Source organism: Apteryx mantelli, chromosome 9 (assembly GCF_036417845.1).
Source record: "Apteryx mantelli isolate bAptMan1 chromosome 9, bAptMan1.hap1, whole genome shotgun sequence".
Lineage (NCBI taxonomy): Eukaryota > Metazoa > Chordata > Aves > Apterygiformes > Apterygidae > Apteryx > Apteryx mantelli.
The window spans coordinates 11222488-11241496 of NC_089986.1; the positions used below are offsets into that span (position 1 = coordinate 11222488).

A 19009-nucleotide genomic window follows, 5' to 3' on the forward strand; every position below is an offset into this window, starting at 1 on the left:
CTGCTAGACTGAGCCACCTCCTGTGTCACCAGCTGCTTTTCAAACTCAGAGTGAGGGTTAATGTACAAACTGTATCCTGGAGGGAAGGGATACAAGGAATGAATGTTGATAAACACTGCTGTAGCCATAGCGCGAGAACGGCAGAAGCAGCAATGCAGACTCGCTCACATTGTTCCCTGTGCCTGGGAATGCTTCCCCTGTGGCTAAAGGATAATAACTCATTTTCTTTATCCTTACAGTACATGGCATTTCTATGGAGATTGGTGCCAGTTAGTACTGGCTGTGTCGGTGCCTCTTATAATGAGGAATTGTTATATCCCTGACTCTGTTCTTTGTGCTCTTCCACCCACTGGAAAGGAAAAAATTTCTCTGTTCAAGTAGCTGACCTGAAAACATGGACACAGCTGGGAAATCTGAGCATGTCCAGCCAAAGCATCACATGAAGTACATATGCTTTAGCAAAACAGAATTTGAAAAAGCTGAAAAGCATTGTCAATCAGTGATGCAGATCTTACACAGCTATTCATGCTGCATTTCAGGGAAGAAGGCATTTTTATTTTACATATTGCCATTTAATATCACACATTGCCAAGAGGATCTGTTACTAAATACTAAATCTGTTACTAAAGTTGAGGTGCGTGTGTATGGGGCCATACTGGGCGTGACAAAGTGACTACTTCAGTGGTGGAAAATGTAATGCTCCTTAAGAGGGCAAGTGTTAGGAAGAAAGGAGATGAGGTGCAATTTCTAACTGTAATCGCAAGAGAGAGCACAGGGCAATTCTGCTAATTTTTTTTATTTTTAGGGAAAATGGAGCAGTTAGGCCAGGTGTAGGAAAACATCTGTGAAGCCTGGAGGCTGCAAATGTACATACCCCCGTTTTGTGTGGTTGGAAAATGCAACAAGAGAATGCAGCATTTTTTGAGTTCAGAGATCCCCATGGGCAGGGATCCTTTATATAAACATGCCATTTCTGCCATCAGAGTGAGAATTTTCTGAGCCTGGGAAACACTGTCTTTATAACTTAATACCCACTTCGCTATACACAAGACACTTTGTATGGTTTGGTCAAGGCAACTCTTGCCTTTGCACAGCACTATACTAGCACTTTTAAAACAAATGGCTGCATGCCAAATATACTGGAGCCACTGTTTTACAGAGAAGCAAGAAATCACTGAGCAATCACCTGGCAGTAGCTTGTGAGATAGGCTGCAACACTGAGATGGCCTACAAGATAGTTCCTGCAAGAATTCAGCGTGCTCTTGAAACACGAGATTGCTGCCTCAGTGGGGAGAGCTGGTCGACAGTATGTTCCCATGATGTGAGACTATGGTTCACAGAGTCTGGGCTGGTGTCCCTCTTTCTTTGCTCTCCACACGCCAGCTGAAGCACTGGTGTAAGCGCATATGGCTTTTCCTTCCCCCATTCACACGGCAGAGCAGAACCCTTCTGTATAGCAACCTGTTCCACTGTCACCAAGAGCAAATGTTAGTTGTTTTGCTTACTGAATACTGGATGATGGTAGCTAAGAGAGCAGAATAAGTTATTTGAAATAGTTCAGAAATGACATGTGTTCTGCAGGTTTTGCTGGCTGCCTGATAATTATCTTGTAGCAAGTGCTGTTCCTGGTTAAAGATTCATGACTGTGTTTGAGACTGCTCCCCCGGGCCTGCAGACTTCCAGTCTGGCTGGCAGTAAAGATCCTTCTGGCCCCTGTCCCTTATTACTGCTTTGCCTAGAGTAGATTTTGTCTCTAACACGTCTCTTAAGAAAGACGGAGAGATAAGTACAAAGGTAAATTGCTATCACTGTCTGGGTTCCATTGCATGAGACATGTGTGTCCAAAGCATATTTTTATTCCCTTGAACTGGTATTCCCTCGTGTGCACCCCATGATCATGTTACTCCTGTGTATCTGCTAGAAAACAGAGAGGACACATGTGCTTGGTTGGAAGTATTAGTGCTTTCAGCCCATGCAGGAATGAATATGTCCTGATTCCTCGTTCTTTTCCTAGGCATGGATGCTGTTATTATTCATTATGTCATATCCAGAAGTAGTGAGGTACTTCTGGTGGATATTGAAAGTGGGTACATGCTAGGATACACTAAGGTGGAAGGGAGGAAAGCATTTCTTGCCTGTCACTTTTTTAGTGTTTCTGGTGGGTGATCAAAAGAAAGGACTGACCTGATTTTCTGCAGCGTTCAGCACCCACACATCCCAGTGAAGCTGATGAGAAGTGCAGGAGCTTACTGTTTTTGAAATAGAGCCCAGAATATGACTCATAATGCCATGAAGGAGATGCTCGACAACTAAATGAAAATATATACAGATATAAGGTAACAAAGCATTTCTGCTGAATGTTTTATTGCGAAGTAACCTTTGGATTGGTGTCTCTATCACAAAGCTACAACTGTTGTACAGCTCAACAGTGTCACTGAAACAATATTTTCTGTGTTTTAACTATAGCATCCCCATGCATAGAGAAAACAGCTGCTGTATTTTGCAATCCTCTGCATTTTGAAACGGGCCTTTGCAAGATCCTGGCTACTGCTCTGCTATCTGCAAGGTGAAACTTGGTGGGGCTCAGAGATTCAAGTGTTCTCAGCTGTTTGCATTTGATGTGCTCTGTGTGTTGGTGATGCTGCTGCATACTGATCCTTCAGTCAGCTGGCTTGTTGTGTCTGTAACACAGCCTATATCTTGAAATGGTGGATCCTTCCAGGGCATGGAGGAGGAGGAGGCACAAAGCCAACTGGACGAGTTACTTTGTCATGCTGAGCAGCCTCTCCAACTGTTCTTTTTACTACAGACTTTGCTGCTACTGCGAAGGTAGGAAATTCTGAAGAGCTGGATTCAGATGCAAAAGGGTTATTGTGGGAGAGCCTGAGATTATGATTTGTGAAGCCTTGTGCAACATTGGGCAGCAGTCCTGCTGATGTATCTTGGCCTGGCTGAGAATAGGTAACTCCAGGCTGGAAAAGAAAAACAGTTTGTGTGTGTTCAGTGCCTTGGGGTTTATTATATATGGGTCATTATTATATTACTAGGTATCCTGCTTCTAACTAGACATAGCCCCCCCACCCAGATGCAAAATGTTCCTGACCATCAGGGAAGTTTTGATCTAGATTTGAACAGAGAGACAGGAGCCCAGAAGCACATTTTTATTATCCAGTGTATCACTAGCACCAGCTTCTGTGCTATGTAAACTTCCAGTGCATCCTGTGCAGCTGGTGAAACATTCAAACCCAGCTGCTCCCCTAATCTTTATTATTCTTTCCTTCATGTACCCCCTAGATAGCTACCATTACTATTTTGTTACCAAGAGTTCTGGTCCGTAGGAAGTGCTCAGCCACCAGTTAGCCCATCTCAGACCAAAAGGAGACTAAAATACCAGGTGAGTGCTCAGGCCTTGGGTACATAGGTTTCCCCTATCCTTGCTATAGCAGTGCAGGTGGGGGGTCCCTGAATTCAGTTGGGTCTAAGGAATATGAGCAAAAGTCCCCAACTGATTTCATCTACCACAGTGGCTCAATTATGTGTTACATCTAGCTAGTCCTACCCCTAGCTGAGCAGAATTTGCTTCCATTTGCCCTACCAGGCACATAAAGTTCCCTAATGGTTAGGAAGAGGAGCTGTGTCAAGCAGGGATGACACAGATGACTGAATTCCTGGCATAGAAAACCATAGGACAGCCAGGAGCCACCTTATTTTTTTTTTCTTTTAGGGTACGAAGTTAACCTCATAAATTATCACAGATAGCTAAACTACAGTGAAAGAGGTAAACTCAGAGTGATTGCTTCAAACAGTGCTAGTTGGTTGGAACACACTGAAAAGGATGCAGATATCTAGAGAGTTGATACCTGATGTCCATAAAGTTTGCAGTCTACTCGGATGTCCTGTACGGGTTGCATTACCATTGTTGCTTTGCAGAAACCGAAATTCTGGCAAAACAGCGCATAGTCAAGAGAAAAGTTATAAAACAGAAGTGATCTGCATTACAATTTTTAATTTTAGTATATTAAGAAAATAACCACAATTTTTCTTATATTTTATCTGAGTAGTGCTTGCTTTTGAGCCTGTTGGATTCAAAAACCAGGCTGTGTTTAAATGTATAATCAGCAAATATGTGAAACTCTGGCATTCTTCCAGAGTAGGATCCTTTGTATTTCTGGGTATGGGGAAGGAAGGGGGAAATATATAGGAATCTAGCTAGGTAAAAGGTTCCCACCCATGAAAACTGCTTGGACTCAATTTCATTAGGTACAGAAGAGTAATTTTAGCATGATAAAGTATACAGTATAGTTCACAAGAACTTATATTGTAGGAAGGTAGGGCAGAGTCTATCCTTTTGTTATATATTTGTATACTGTCTAGTACAAAGGAGCCTGATTTTTCTCAAATGCACATACTAAACAGAATATATATTATTATTTATTCTTCTTATTAAAAATGTTTTTTGTTAAGGACATTTTTGGCCTCAAATTTTTAGAAATATACTAAAATGCATCAGGATTCAACCCAGATACATTAAGGAGAAGAGAAAGGGGTGATACAGCTTTAGAAAATTATATATTGAAAAGCATACCATAACAGTATACAGCTCTTGCACTCTTATCCTCACAAAGGTCTATTCCTGCACAATGGCAAGTACATGAGAGCGTGCCTCTTTTCTACCCCTGAAATAGCTAGATCAGGACTGGCGTGCTGGCATACTCACAGACTGATCGTCAGGCAGCAGCTGACAGGCATCCACATTATCCTTAGCTTCTTCTGCTGAGCAGTTTGTGGCAGCCACAGCAAACTCAACAGAGACCAAGTGCACTGGATGATACTGATAAAACAGGAATATTGTTTAACAAACTTTGCAGTGTGAAATTGCAGAGCTGCTGAGAAAAGATAAAAGGCAGATGTTCTAAGAAGTTTGGTTTCTAGCTCTGCATCTCCCACCGAAGTCAGAGGGAATTATGTGGCTAAGATGACACAGAATCCTTGGGAAATCAAGAGCAATTCAGCAGGGTAATTTAAAGCAAGCCAATTCTGTTTGCAGACACAACTAGTTAACACTGGCCAATTACCATAGAAGAAATATTCTGTTTACATGGAAGGATAGCCCTAATTCTAGCAATTACCTGTATTTTGGCTCTTCCAATCTCAAGGAGTTTGAGGTAGGCATCAGTAGTTTTACTGTTGTGGTCGTTGAGTGCAGCTGTAACAGCTGTTAATACCTCAGTGTCGTTTAATTTTGCCAGTCGCGGACAGTCAGGGCAGATTTGGATAATATCTTCATTTGAGTCTACAGGAGGAACCAGACAGATTATGTTTTCTTCAGATTACAGGTTATTTCTGAAGACATTATAGATCTATTCAGTGACAGGAAACGTTGTGTTTCATGGTCTGTCTCAAATTATAGTGGAAAGGATTTTTGGCTGTACAAACTATAGGTGGCAGTATTTCATATAACTTTTGCCATTGAAGTCCTGAAATCTTTATACAAGGAAAAATGTCATGGACTTCAGGAGCTCATTTTGAATGTTCTTAATCAGATTTTAACCAGTTCTCTTTCTGGCAAGCTGTCTATGACACCAATGAAAAGATGTATGTCTCAGGTCACACAAGGAATGGTGGAAAAATGAAGATGTTCTAAGTTATTGGAATTGTGTGTGCGTGGGTGTGTTGTTTCATTCAGTCACCTGTTCTGAAAGTAATGCCCAAGAAATCTCATATAGAGCAGACAGAACAGTGATTCCACTTACCCATGGCCAGCACTGAAAATGTTGAGTCTAGTAAATAAGCTCTAGTAAATTCAGGCCAACAAGGAATCAAATTCTTGAGGCTAAACTCCTAAGTGAAAAGCCTGAGTGCCAGCCATCTCCATGTCAAATCTGGGAACTTCTCCCTGGTTAGTCTTATTGAATCTTAACCCTCATAGTAAAGAGGACCAAAGGGAGAGGACTACATTTGTAAGTGAATGAAATAAGGCAAGGGAAAAATGACTTTTAAAACAGCTGGGTTTAGAAAACTCATTAACTGTCATTTTTTTATGGCATATTTATACACAGCACTTGCAGTGTTTAAAGTCAGAAGGGCTAGTGAACTGTAACCACTGCTGCCAGATTCAAACCTAAAGAGCAAAGTCTTTACCTGCATGTGAGTGGCATTTACTGGCAAGTACAGATAACTTCCCATCCAAATTCTGCAATTTAATGTCACAATCACCTTCAACCGCCTAGAGAGAGACAAAAATCAAAGGGCTGCATCATTAAGATAAATAGGAATTTCCGAAGAGGGCAACTACTACTAAATTCAACAGAATAGGTCCTGGCTGAGTGTTCCTGGCAAAATTGGTCTGATTGCAAAGGGCCTGCTAGGCTTTTATTAGTGTCTGTGATTTTGTAGAAGGCAGACCTCACCTGCAACTTTTGAGATCCAGATTTGGATCCAAATTTATCAGAAGTGTCTGGGTATCCATATTATAGATGTTTAGTTCAGGTCCTTCTCTCATAAAGAGCCAAGAATAGGAATACTCATGAATTAAGACTTTCTGCAGAGCCGTTTGATAACATTTTCACTAATCTCTGCTGGTCAGTGGCTATGGTAACAGCAGAGCGTGCTGCCTGTGCGGGAGCTGGCTTGCGAGCTGCGCTATCCAACTGGGGAAGAGATGTCAAAGTGAAGCTGGAGTCACTGGCAAGAAGGAGCAGTTAGTTCCCTCCCCCTGCATGGAAAATGGGATCTGAGCCCTGGTGAATACAAGATGGAGTATGATTCAAATTTAGTCATGAGCTCTGGGAATTGGTCCCCTTTCTAGAAACGGCAAACTAAATTGTCGATTTCTTACTCTGCTTTCCACTCAAAAAGCAAAGCTGCCTGTGCTCAGACAACACTTCAACCGCTTTGGTTAGGGAAAGCTTTTCAGAGGTGGATAGTATTTGCATAAGACCAAAATATTCAGGGGCCAGTAAATTCCAGTGGAGCATTACTTTGAGGGCAGAGCCCTGCTTGAGGGGAATAGTTCTCCTGCAGTCCCTGGTGGCCAGACTTGATGCAATTTCACTAGTTAACAGCTCACACACTGCCAAGGGAAACGTGTGGTTTGCACTAGTTCACAGCTTTCCCTGTCTACGGTTTGCAACAGGGCAGTGACATCTAGGTGGGCCATGGAGGGCTGAATCTGGAACCCCTAGACAAGGCCCTACAGTGTGCATGAACTTCATGTGAAATGTTATGCCAGCAGTGACCTATCCTCCTCACATAGCAAGACATGGAGGAAATCCAGGAGTTTGGCAAGCTGTAGGGACACAGAATTGGTGAAAAAGGAGGGTTGGTGCAAAGGGGCTAAATGTTCACAATGACTGGAAGAAAGAAGCAACACCACTGTCTTATTTGATGTTTATCCTGCAGTCCTTCCTGGTTTCTACACACTGAACTCTTTGGTGTGGTTCATATTATAGACAAATCATGCCAGACACAACAGTAACACTAATTACCTCACCTGTGCTAAAAAAATTCTTTTGCTGAGGAACTATGCTGTCAATTACCTCCTTATCCTCCTATCTCCTACACTAACGCACAGAGTAACCTTTCCATTTACAGCATAGGGGGGAAAAAAAAACTTCGGAAGAGGGATGCTGGAACTGAGTGGGGAAGATGCTCAGGTGCACTTTCTTTGGGGCAGCTACAGAAAGAACATATGACATGAAGGCAACTAAAGCAACAGGAAGGTTACAGGTGACTGAATGGTTATAGGCTGTTACAGCGATCTAACATTTGCAGCCTGAGCTTGCAAATCTAACTGGTCATAGAGAGGCCTCTAGCACCAACATAACGAACTTGCATTTTTGCACACAGCTAGTGTTTTAGACACTCACGTGTTCTGTGAAGCTCCTTACTGTGCAATTTTCAAGAGGTGTAGGGCTGAGGATGTGGCACTTGGTCTCTAATAAGTCAAGTTCAAGAAATAGTATCTTGTTATTTGGCCCCTGGAAGAAAAATACAGAAATTGTATTAATTACTTCACAAGACATCACCAGATTTCTCCTCTGGGGCTGAACAGTGATCTCTGTTGCTGACTGCCATTGGATAGTTCCAGGTATACCCTAGAGTAACTGTATCAGGAACAGGTCCTTACTGTATAACTTTGTAAGAAACAAAGTCCCATTGATGTCACATGGATTTTCTTGCCAGCTAAGGAACCGGCCCATAATTTTTAGAAAGTCCAGCATGAATGTAGTGGGCCAGTTCTCCTGAGTTAACTTGATTTTTATCTTGTTGGGTAATTTAAAAAAAAATCCCAGCTGCTTTTGTTGATGAACAAACTCCATGGTTCTATGACCAGATGTAGTTGTAGTTGCACCTTTTCAACTCTAACATCAGACATATGAGTGGAAGGACAGAAGTGAGGTTCCCTAGCTCTGAAAGTGACTCTGCAGCTTGGAGGTACATATAAGGATATCTTTCTTTTATTCCAGAGCAAGTCAAGTGATTCCATTTAAACCAATGAAGTTATTTTAGTGTAAAAGTATTAAATACGAGCAAAGCAGTGTCACCAGTGTTTTTGTGTAAATACTGTGGGTAGACTTCTGATCTCATTAATGTCTGTTTTATTCTCTCGTAAATGACATTGACATCCTCACTCTCATATCAAATAGAAAACAGCCGTGAAGCTTCATTCTTGTTACTATTTGGGGCCCTTTTCATTGCTTTGAGAAAACCAAAGGTTCTGAATGTATACATACATCGTATCCTTGACCATTTCTATAGCCTTTCTAGACTATCAGAATGATGCAAATAGATCTTAGGGAAAATGAGACTACAAGCCACAGTTATTTCCATCCAGTTTCCTTGTCAGCCCAATGAGATATTAGATCAAATTCATACCTACCACGAAATCACTAATAGCATGGAATTAGGATAAGTATGCATTTAGCCAATGTTACCTGCATCACAAGGGTTATCCTCACAGTTTTGCTCCAGGTCAGCTACTGGGTTCACAAATCAGCACTTTGAATGATCTGCCCTGACCAGCATGCTGCATTTGTAAACTGAGCCCTTTTTCTGTCATTGTACAAAAAATACCTGAATGTTTCTCCCTCCCACTCTGTTCTGCTCTGAGAGTCACGTTCCAGTGAGCTGTATCTCAGCAGTGACAAGGTGGCATTCCCCCGTTTATGCCAATGGACCCATGCTGATTTACCTCGTGTGAGGATGCAGCCCTCTGCTGGGATTGTCAGTAATTTCCAAACCTTTCCTGTTTTAACACAGTAGTCTGCCTGCAAGTTCCTCACTTACCTGGGGTAGCACACGGACATTTTCGATTCTGTTTAAGGCAAACTTGTATCCATGATGGCTGTGGTCATTAATATAATTCACAGCTAATTCAGCTGCTGCTTCAGATTCTGGGTCATCGCAGCCCAAGGGAGGCGGGGGAGCTGCTGGTACAGCTTTGTGGATTGGAAGATGAACAAGCAATATTAAAGCTACTAGCACCTTCATAGCACCTGAGGAAAACTGTTCCCTTTCAGAAATAAAGATCTAAGAATACTGTTCAGATGATATCTAGGTAGCTAGAACTGGGGTCTCACTTATATAGTACATCACCGCAGACTTTGCATGAGCACGTCTGATATTTGTCCCAGTTCCAAGCAAGCATTGCAAACAACAAAAGAGAAAAGTAAATGTTAGGACATCAAGCTGACTGATTAATATTAGCCAAAGTAAATTTTATCAGGTAGGACATTGCAAAGTCTGCTAAAAAGAAGAAAGCATCAGCAAAAATGTAAGATAGTTTTTTAGAAACTCTTCTACAAACCAACTACAGTACATGCAAGAGGAAAACAATTCCTACTGTTAAACTTGTAGAGATGCTAGACTTAATTAATTTTTATTGTAAGCAGGGCAGATTCTGTTAGGCCCCAAATCTCACCAGATACCAGTCTAAATTGGGAGATCAGTACCATGATGAATTAGAAAATGGAATTCAAATCAGTTCTAAGGATCACATTCAACAGTGAATTTAATTATATAGCAACTTTTGTTACTGAATTCATTTAGAATAGGTGATGAGACATAGTTTCTAAACCTTTTGCATCAGCTCTCTGTTTCCCTGACATAATCAAAATAATTCCAGTAATTCCTGTTCAGTGATTCTAATTTTACTCTGCAGAGCAGGTATCTTGTTGAAATTTTTCTGGAATATGTTGTACAGATTGGAGGATTTGGAATAAGATACTAAATAACACAAAAGTGCTTTAAGAGGAGTTCAGAGGAAATGTAGCTGCTTAAATCTAGAAGAGCATGCCAAAAAATCCCACAGCATCCACTTAGGTAGTTATCATTATGATTTTGCACTGCTCAGCTGAGCTAAACAAACCAAAGTGCATTTTCCATCTAAGGCCATTTGGGCTCCATGAACTGAGTGCTGCCATGCTTAAATCCCCAAGTTTTTGCATGCTAGGTGAACTCTGAGCACATCTAATGAACACTGATAGCACTAAAGGCCGTTCAAAACAGACCAGGTAATGATGATTCTACATAATAGTTTAATAGTTAAAACACTCTCCTAATAAGTGGGAAATGAGATTCAAATCTCCCTCATCCTAAGAGAGTACCCTGACTTCCAGAGTGTGGGTTATCTTTACTTTTGAACAATCGCCTCTCCTTACTTTAAAGTTCAGCATCGAAAATGCCAGGATTATCTATAGAAAGAGAGATGGGAAGAAAGAAGTGTGTGACCACTGTTTAGAGATGTTGTCATTCAGTTAGAAAGCAGCCCAGGAGTGCTGGTCCACAGCTCACATTTACATTCACAGTTTATGCATTTACAAAACAGTAACAGGATAACAAAAATATTCTATGGAGCAAAGTATGGCTTCCAGGATGTCTTCACCATTTAAGGTCTTTAATTTAAACAGAGTATTTTTCTCAAAGATAGATTCTAGCTCAACCAGGAGAAAAGTTTTTTCTGGAGAGATTTCACAGTAAGTTTCTATGATCCGTGTTATGCTGGTGATCATACTGGAGAATTGTAAGGGTCCCTTCTGGCTTTAAAATGTATGAATTTCTGTTGTCATTTTCAAGGAGGTCAAGAATTAGCTGCAAATTTGAGATGAATAGAAAGACTTCAGAATGTTTAGAAGTTTTCATGTCAGCTAAGTGCTTCTCAGGTCGCACAACGGTGTGAGTGGGGCTAGAAATTACTTGAAGAAAGCAGTCTTGAGTCATTGCATCTCTTTTCTAGAACTTGGAAATGTAGGAAAGAACATAAACAGAAATGGTTCCGTTAGACAGATTAACTGATGAGGAAGGAGATCTGGAAGAGACTAGAGACTGGAGATGATTCCCTTGAGCTATGTGTAGTATGAAGTGAGTTCTGGATACTAGGATTTGCATACTGAAGAGATTCCTGGGGAAAAGAAAGGTTCTTCCTCTCTCTTTTAAGAAAAAAAATGATTCTGAGGACGATTCATTTCTTCCCACCACGTGATGTCAGGTGTTCAGGTATTTGTTTTGTCATGCGGACAGTCATTTGTCTTCTGACTTTGTTTGGCCTACCTGAAACACTTGAAGGTTGAAAACTGGTGTCCCCAAAACTCCTTTTGAGTGTTCCCTGTGGGTGTCTTTTGAATCATAGCATATTTATTTAGAATATAGTATTTTACTCTCTATTTTTGACCTGCAGTTCAGTTTCTAACCTATGAAATTATAACTACCTTTTCCCTTTTCTGGTATGAAACTTTAGGCTAAACTTCCAACAGGTGCAGACTAGAATTGGTCTTCACCTAAGTGACATTTAATTTTGCCAGGGAAGGACTTAGCCCCTTATTTATAAATTAAGTGTGGTCATTACTGAGTCTCATAGGTTTCATGTGCTCCTTTTCAGAGTTGCAAATACTGTAGAATTTATAACATTTCTGCAGTCAAACTCTAGGTATCCCTAAATATGCTACATAATCCAGTTCAGTCAACTTCAGATTCCATTTTCAAAGAACAACTTTAAAACCTCAAATAGCAAACAGGATTTATTATCTTCTTTCTTCCCTTGCCTTTGCCACTCTCATTCAGCATTCCACTTACCAAGGAGAAAGAAAGGGAGATACTTTGGAGCGCACCGCACCTCTCAGGTCTTCTGTAGGCTTACCCAGGACCTTCTCCTCTTGCTGCCTGTACGAGCTTTCTTTGCTGGAATGTAGTGGATCAGAAATGTACCCATATGATCATCAGAGGCAGCAGTGCAATGCAGAGTGTTTGCGGTAGCACTTTTGGGGGAGTCTTAGGATGTGTATGAGGAAGTGGTGATTTTTTTTTTTTTTTTTTTTTAAATGGAACGAATTTGAAAGTGCAATCATATAGTTTGGTTACTGGTAATGTGAAAAGAAGTCTTTCACCTTTTGGACACAGATGGACACAGATCTGCCTAATTATTCCCCTCTGGAAATGAGCTTACTGGTGTCAGCTCCCTGCAGTCCTGTGTCCTGTCATGACTGGCCCTTAATTGGCAGCTTCACTCAAGAGACAACAAATGCAGAAATAACTTCTGACTTAACTCAGTGTAGATCTATTCTCACTTCTTCATGCCTGGGACATAGTAAAACGTCGGCCTTTAGTAGTGGCTACAAATAGTTCTTGCAGCACAAGAAATGAGCTGAATTCCACAGGCTCCTGGACAGAAGGTCGCATCTCAACCCCACTGAAGTGAACAAGTCTTTCACATCAGTAGCGTTAGGCTTTGGCCCTAGTGAAATTAGGTTGCATGAGAGACTTGACAGGGCTTCAGTGTGATGGAAATAGAACAAGGTGGGTTTATTGCCCTTGTTATATAAAATACAGTATTGATTCCATGCTCAAGAACTGAGGCTCCACTGAATCTCAGTTCTTAATAATTTATATAAACCACAATGGAAAGGTGAGCTGATGGTTTTTTTTTTTTTTTTGCTTTCTCTTTTTTGTTGTTTGTTTGTTTGTCTGTTTGTTTGTTTTGTTTGGATACTCAGAACAACTAGTGCTGCTTTAGAAACTTGCTGCCCCTGCTCAACCTGATCTGGAAGGAAGGCAATGAATTGCTTCCACAAGTTGTCAAGATGACACCTTTCTGAGCTTTAAATTCAAACAAATTAAACAAGCAAACAGATAAATATCAACTTTTTAAAGCTTCAGATCAAAGTTAAATACTTGTGGGGATTTCTGAGACTCTTTTCAAATTACTAAAATGACATTTCTTGGTGAAGCAGACAGAACTGGTCCAATTCTCTGCACCACATCAAAAGGTGCATTTCTGAGCAGTCAGGCATTGTACAGTACTACAAAACTTAATCACCTTTTGCTTTACACTTGATTAAGTACATTACTTTTGGATCACAGAGTTCACAAGATATTGGAGCATCAGGACTGTCTTCTGTATAGCCATCACCTACACAGAAACCTGCACACTAAAGAAAGAAAATGTCTGCAGGAGAAATGTCATGTAGTTAAAGTGACCAGCCTTGTCCAGGCAGCATATTGCTTTCTTAAATGGCAGTATAATCAGCAAAAAGTAAAGGAAAACCCATAGAGCTCTGAGGGAGGGGGGAGAACTAATGACAAATTCAGTCCGTCAGACTAATTGATTTGTATAGTCTTATTGGCACCTTTCCACCATATGGGCAAATCTTCAGCAAATATAGGTTGCCTTAGGTTCACTGCAGTCCAAGATCTCCACAGTGTCCCTATACCAGAATTTTCTGGCTGCAGAATAGTCAGTAAAGTCTGAACAGTTTTGCCCAACTGTAATAATAGAACATTGAATGTTAATTTAAAAATAATTTTCGTGTATTTCTTCTCTTTTTCTTAATATGACAGTCTTTAAGGGAAGGAAGGCTGATCATATGCCATAACTGTAGTATTTGTAGTTGAGAGATTTCTTACCATGGAAAATAAAATGTGCAGAAGTGGCATCTATTCTGGGAGCCTCTAGTTTTGGGTGCCCAGCTAGAGATCCCATTTCACTGAACTTTGCTGACCTCAATCTGTTTATCTCTATTTTTAACTGTAAAATGGAAATAATAACTATTTCCCATTTCACTGCTGTGTACTGAAATGACTCACTGAATCTTATAAAATGTTTTGATATCCTTGGGTAGAGGAATCTATTCAAAATATAAGAGGAATCTGAGTCAGGGAAATCAGATGCCTCTCAGTAAAAGGGATTCCTGGACTTACTGGAGACATAGCTGGACTGAGAGGATTTGAATTTGGGTTTCAAGATTTAGTATTGATTATGTCAGAGAAATTTTATCTGCTGGAGTTTCTCTATGAAAACTCAACTCATTTTCCGAGGGTGTGAAAAGCTGTTCAGAATTCTGAAATTTTTAATGGAATGGAAATTCTAATTTTTGACCAGCTCTACTAGGGAAAGCAAACTAAATCTATTTTTGTTCTGTTCTGTCTTGTTCTATTTTATTCTTCTATTGTCTATGCCACTGAAATACTTGAGTGCCTTCCAGAAGTACATTAAATGACATAACTAGCATTTGTTACATGAGAGTCTATTCTCCTTTTCTTCCCAGTGGGAAGATTATATAAGATGTTTTGTCTTAGTGAAAATTTTGATTTAAATTTTCCTTCCCATTTCCGCATTTTCTCTGCCATGTGTTTTGATGTTGCAGCTAGTAGCAATAACTGTTTTCTGAGACGAGTTTTCAAGCCTCTGCATGATTTTCACTCTGTATTATGCTGGCCTGATGTCTAAACTCCCTTTTCTAAGTTTTTATACTTTTTTACCCTTTTATCAAGGTCAAAGTTATTTATATTGTCATGCAGCTCTTAACAATGGGATATTTTTGCTTCAGCCCTGCAGGCACGTCATGGTTCTCTCAGTATCATGCCTGTGCAATTTGACGGGTGTGGGAAAGCTGTGTTGGAGATGGATGGGTGGCAACTGTGAAATCAGAGACTGGCAGTTACTGAAGTTTTTCTTTTAGCTTTATGTCCTTATGCCATAGTTAGCGCTTCCAGCTATTATGGATGCTCACCTTGATCGCTGCCTCCTATCAGAATCTAGAACAAATAAAGGCAAGATACCTAGGAAGAGACTGCAGAGCTGAACAGCGTGAGCAAAGAGGGGATCAGGCAGCAGAAACAGAGTGTTCCTCACTGAGTAAACAGACACCCTGTGGTCAAACTGACCTCTTCTTGTCCCGGTGCACAGCACATCAGCCTAAGTGAATTTAAACTCCACTTACGATGAGAACCAGTGGCTGTTCTGGCACTACCAGAGTATCCACAGACATATGGCCCCTATTTAAAGAGGCAAATTGAAACATGCCACATTAATTCCTTCTACTTACAGCAACTTTAGAAGACGTAAACGCACAATTGGTCTGGATGCTGTCATGTCCTATGATGCTGTTAGTCTCTTTGATGGAGAACTCCACATGATAACTCTGCATGTTATCTTCCCTTGCTGAGTTAAATACTGAAATTTAGTAGCAAGTGTTAGGGAAACCTGCTGTGCTCTCTGGATTCCCACATGCTCAGCTGCAATGACATATTTTTGATGTGAGAAACCAAGTTTACTCTTGGCACTGGGAGTGCTTTTTCCACTGAGATTGGTAGAAAGAGCTGTACAGCCTTTTCCTGTGGCATTTTTTCGCTCTCTATTTGTTAAACGAAAAAAGCCATCTCTAAGAACATGAAATTGTTACCGACCTATATTGGGCTATTGCTTGAAAATAGCCCGTATGTTTCCATGTCGATGTTTATTGGCATAAGTGATAGGAGGGTCCGTGCTGTTACAGGCAGGGCTGGGGAATGGCAGGTGGGAGGATGGCAAACCGATGTGCTCTCTCACCTTGGAACACTGCCTCAGGAGCATGACAAACAAAATCAATACCCCAGTGAGATTTACATAATTCTGACAAGCGAGAGGGTGTTTTTTGTTTTTTTTTTAATAAAAGTTATTTATTTTTAGTGAGGAAAACAATCAAGAAGGTTTTCATACTGCTACATGCCCCTGAATCGTCCATTTATTCACTCTTTCTGCTGCCTTCCAGCCACATGGTTGAAAAACTAGGACTAGGATAGGAAACATGAGGGGGATATTTTAATTTAATAACATAGAGGCAATATATTAGTAACATATTTACAGTAGGGGAAATGGGTCTTTCCAAGTTAGTGCAATTTGAGAAAAATTATATAGACATTTTTGCTTAAGAAATTGAAATTTTGCTTGTTAGACATAAAGTGCAGATGACTTTTGTGACAACAAAGTAGCTAGACTTACAGCTCTCGTTGCTGAATTTATGCAACATCAGATTCACAGCAGCCAGGGACTCCAGGCTATCAAGAGCAATAAACCTGAAACACTCTGAACAGACACAGGTGCCCAGGTGACCTTCTCCTTAGTGTCCAAAAGAAAGGGAGATGTGAATGTAAGCATCATGGGCTGATTAAAAACAACATCCAGTGTCACATTTGTATAAAAAGGTGCATATCAACACCTCTTCCTCTGATATGTTTGTGAATTTGTTAAGTCTTGTAATGTCAAAGGAAAGAGAGCTGTATCTTTGTTTACATTCTGCCCAGAAATTCAGAACCTAACAGTGATGTTAAATTCAGCCAATTTTAAAGCGTGCATACATATAGCTGGATAGTGCAGACTACTGCTTTTGTACTCACAGGTTTATGAATAAAACAGGAGAAGAGAACTCACAGAGCAGCTCTGGTGAGGCTCCTAGATTTTGGAGCAGGCGTCTCAGCCTTTGCCTCTGGCATATTTCCTCTGCTGTTTTGTTGAGAATTTTTGCTCTCAATGGATTTCTAGTTTTCTATTCCTTATTTCCATTCTTTGTCCCTGTTGGTGGCAATACCCTTTCCCTGACACCCCGATATGTCTCCTAAAGGGGATCTTGGATGACTTTGACTCCTCTTGTTTAACACAATAAATCTGCGTCTACATCCCCATCTTCTACCTATCAAACATATCTGAAATCTTTATTTCATCTCTGTTAGTACAGCTCAAAATGTTTATTTTGACCTCCTCATGTCCATGCCAGCACAACAACCACTAATCCTATTCCCAATGCTAGCCTGCTGACTATGTCATCATTTCTTCGAGTCGTTCCCCATCCACTGGAACATCAAGCTCAAGTTTATTGCATTGTTTGCCAGGCCATGTCCAAGCCCAGACCTTCTCGCTCAATTGTTCACCTGGATCTCACCATGTCCCATCTGCCACCAGTATCCTGTTGAGCCTTCACCCATGTCTCTGATAAATATGCCTCTATCTCCCTCTTCAGAGAGAATCCCATTTCTGGGCTTGTCCTTGAGGCTATCACCTGTCTGAATTCTCACAGGGGTTAAAGAGCTGCCTCTTGTCATGTTTTCTGTAATAATGTATTACAGAAGTTTTTAAACCTGGCTTTACTATACAGAGGGCTGCACTTACGCTGGGAAGTTTTTAGGACCCCACAAACCAAAACTGTTTGAAAACCACCTGAAACTGTGAGTTTGGGATTTGTCTGCTTCACTTCTGTTTTATCAGATATTTGTCTAATCTGCCGTTAAAAGCACACATGGCAATGCTGCTCTAGGGATAGCATTATCTTCTTTGCTTACCAAGAGCATTTGGTATAAAGCATGCCTGTGAAAGTGAATATTTTAGCTGAGCCCTTCCCAGCTCTTGTCTGCATCTCAATATGTGTTAAGGAGAGAGGAAACCATCCTGTAGTTCAAGCATAAGTCTGGAAATTAAGACTGTCCTTGGGATAGCTGGAGGAAAACCTTTCACCTCTCATTCATTTCATTGACAAAATGGAACTCACAATATTTACTTGCTATAGAAGGGGAAACGAGGTATAGTTCATACATTTTGAAACACATGAGTCCCTAAGAGAAAAGTTGTTAGTACTGGTGTCAAACATAGTTATTTGTCTTGCTATATAATTCACCTGGAACTGAGCTGCAGTTGTAAGTGTGCATTATCACTGGAGCATAAGACTTGATTAGGGTTATGGTGTGACAATTCCCAGACACTTTCTAAAAGGAAAGAAGATCTTCCGTTAACTTTGCACCAATAAGGTTATATTAGATGCCATTTGTCACAAATTTCATGACAAAAACATTGTTTCATTGTATGGAGCCTCTGTTACACCATAGGATAATGATCCAGGTCAAGGACTGAGTTTTTGAAAGAACTGGTGGGTTTTAGTTAGTAATCTTCCTGCAATCTAAAATCTCACTCAGTAGGTATTTCCGAAGGAAATCATTTTCTGAGTGCAACTGAAGTACTGGTAAAGATTATTTTGTAATGTTGTGTGTGTATCATAGGAACAGATGGAGACAGAGCACTAAAAGGAGATTTCTTTCCCTGAAATACCCAACTATTGTCAGTGTTCATCTCTTGACTTCTGATATAGCCCTACAAGTTCTTGAGAATCAGGTACATGGGGCAGGCTCATGGAAATGCCACTACAGATGGACAGGTGAGTTACATGCACTTTGGAGAGCTAAAGCACTGTTGCAAAAAAATGCTAAAGGCTATTTGTATACAGAGAATCAAATCATTCATATTCCCTGTTCTGTAATCAAAAGCCATTCTTGGCTGGAGGAGATCCCTACAACAACATTCCTGCCTTCCCTTGAGGAAAGGAAGCCAGTGGTCATTCTGTTAGCCTTCATTATCATTCAGTGCAGTATAAACTGGCCAGGACTTGAACTCTCAAGTGCCCAGGAGGGCCCATACATGAATATACCTGGTGTCAACAGAGGCCATTTCAAATAATACAGATGATGACAGATTGATGTTGGTAGCTCATTAAGCAAAGCACTGACCGAGACATCAAATCCCTTTCAGCAAGCGTATGGCTGGACTGTTTGCTGTTGTGCAGTAATGGTGAGACGCATTTCTCTTCTTTGATTTCTTTTGCTTCCTGCATCCCATGTTTGCAGCAGACAGCGCTGGCTATCAGACCTGTCATCATGTTTGTGTGAACAGCTGTGCCAGAAGAATCAAGGTGTAAGCTAAACCCAATCTGTA

General features: G+C 40.7%; 2 protein-coding genes across 10 annotated transcripts in view; one reads left to right on the top strand and one right to left on the bottom strand.

The window, feature by feature from the left end:
* The window catches only part of SENP5 (SUMO specific peptidase 5), a 166967-nt gene that overhangs the window by 71199 nt on the left and 76759 nt on the right, over nt 1-19009 (top strand). The window lies entirely within an intron of this gene.
* On the bottom strand, nt 2396-9492 carry AHSG (alpha 2-HS glycoprotein). The gene is made up of 7 exons (XM_067301433.1): nt 9289-9492; nt 7869-7979; nt 6142-6226; nt 5130-5293; nt 4718-4831; nt 3861-3941; nt 2396-2972 (listed from the first exon to the last, which is right to left on the bottom strand). Exons 1-7 carry the CDS (start codon nt 9490-9492, stop codon nt 2694-2696), a joined length of 1038 nt encoding a protein of 345 aa, XP_067157534.1. The 3' UTR covers nt 2396-2693.

What these genes read in the sequence shown, in the direction of transcription:
- AHSG (XM_067301433.1), bottom strand. Translation starts at nt 9,492, where the DNA reads ATGAAGGTGCTAGTAGCTTTAATATTGCTTGTTCATCTTCCAATCCAC. An exon ending in ATGTCCGTGTGCTACCCCAG is followed by an intron (nt 7,980 to 9,288) that starts GTAAGTGAGGAA and finishes TTTTTCTTCCAG; the next exon opens with GGGCCAAATAACAAGATACT. An exon ending in TGCTGCCTGACGATCAGTCT is followed by an intron (nt 3,942 to 4,717) that starts GTGAGTATGCCA and finishes CTGTTTTGCCAG; the next exon opens with AATTTCGGTTTCTGCAAAGC.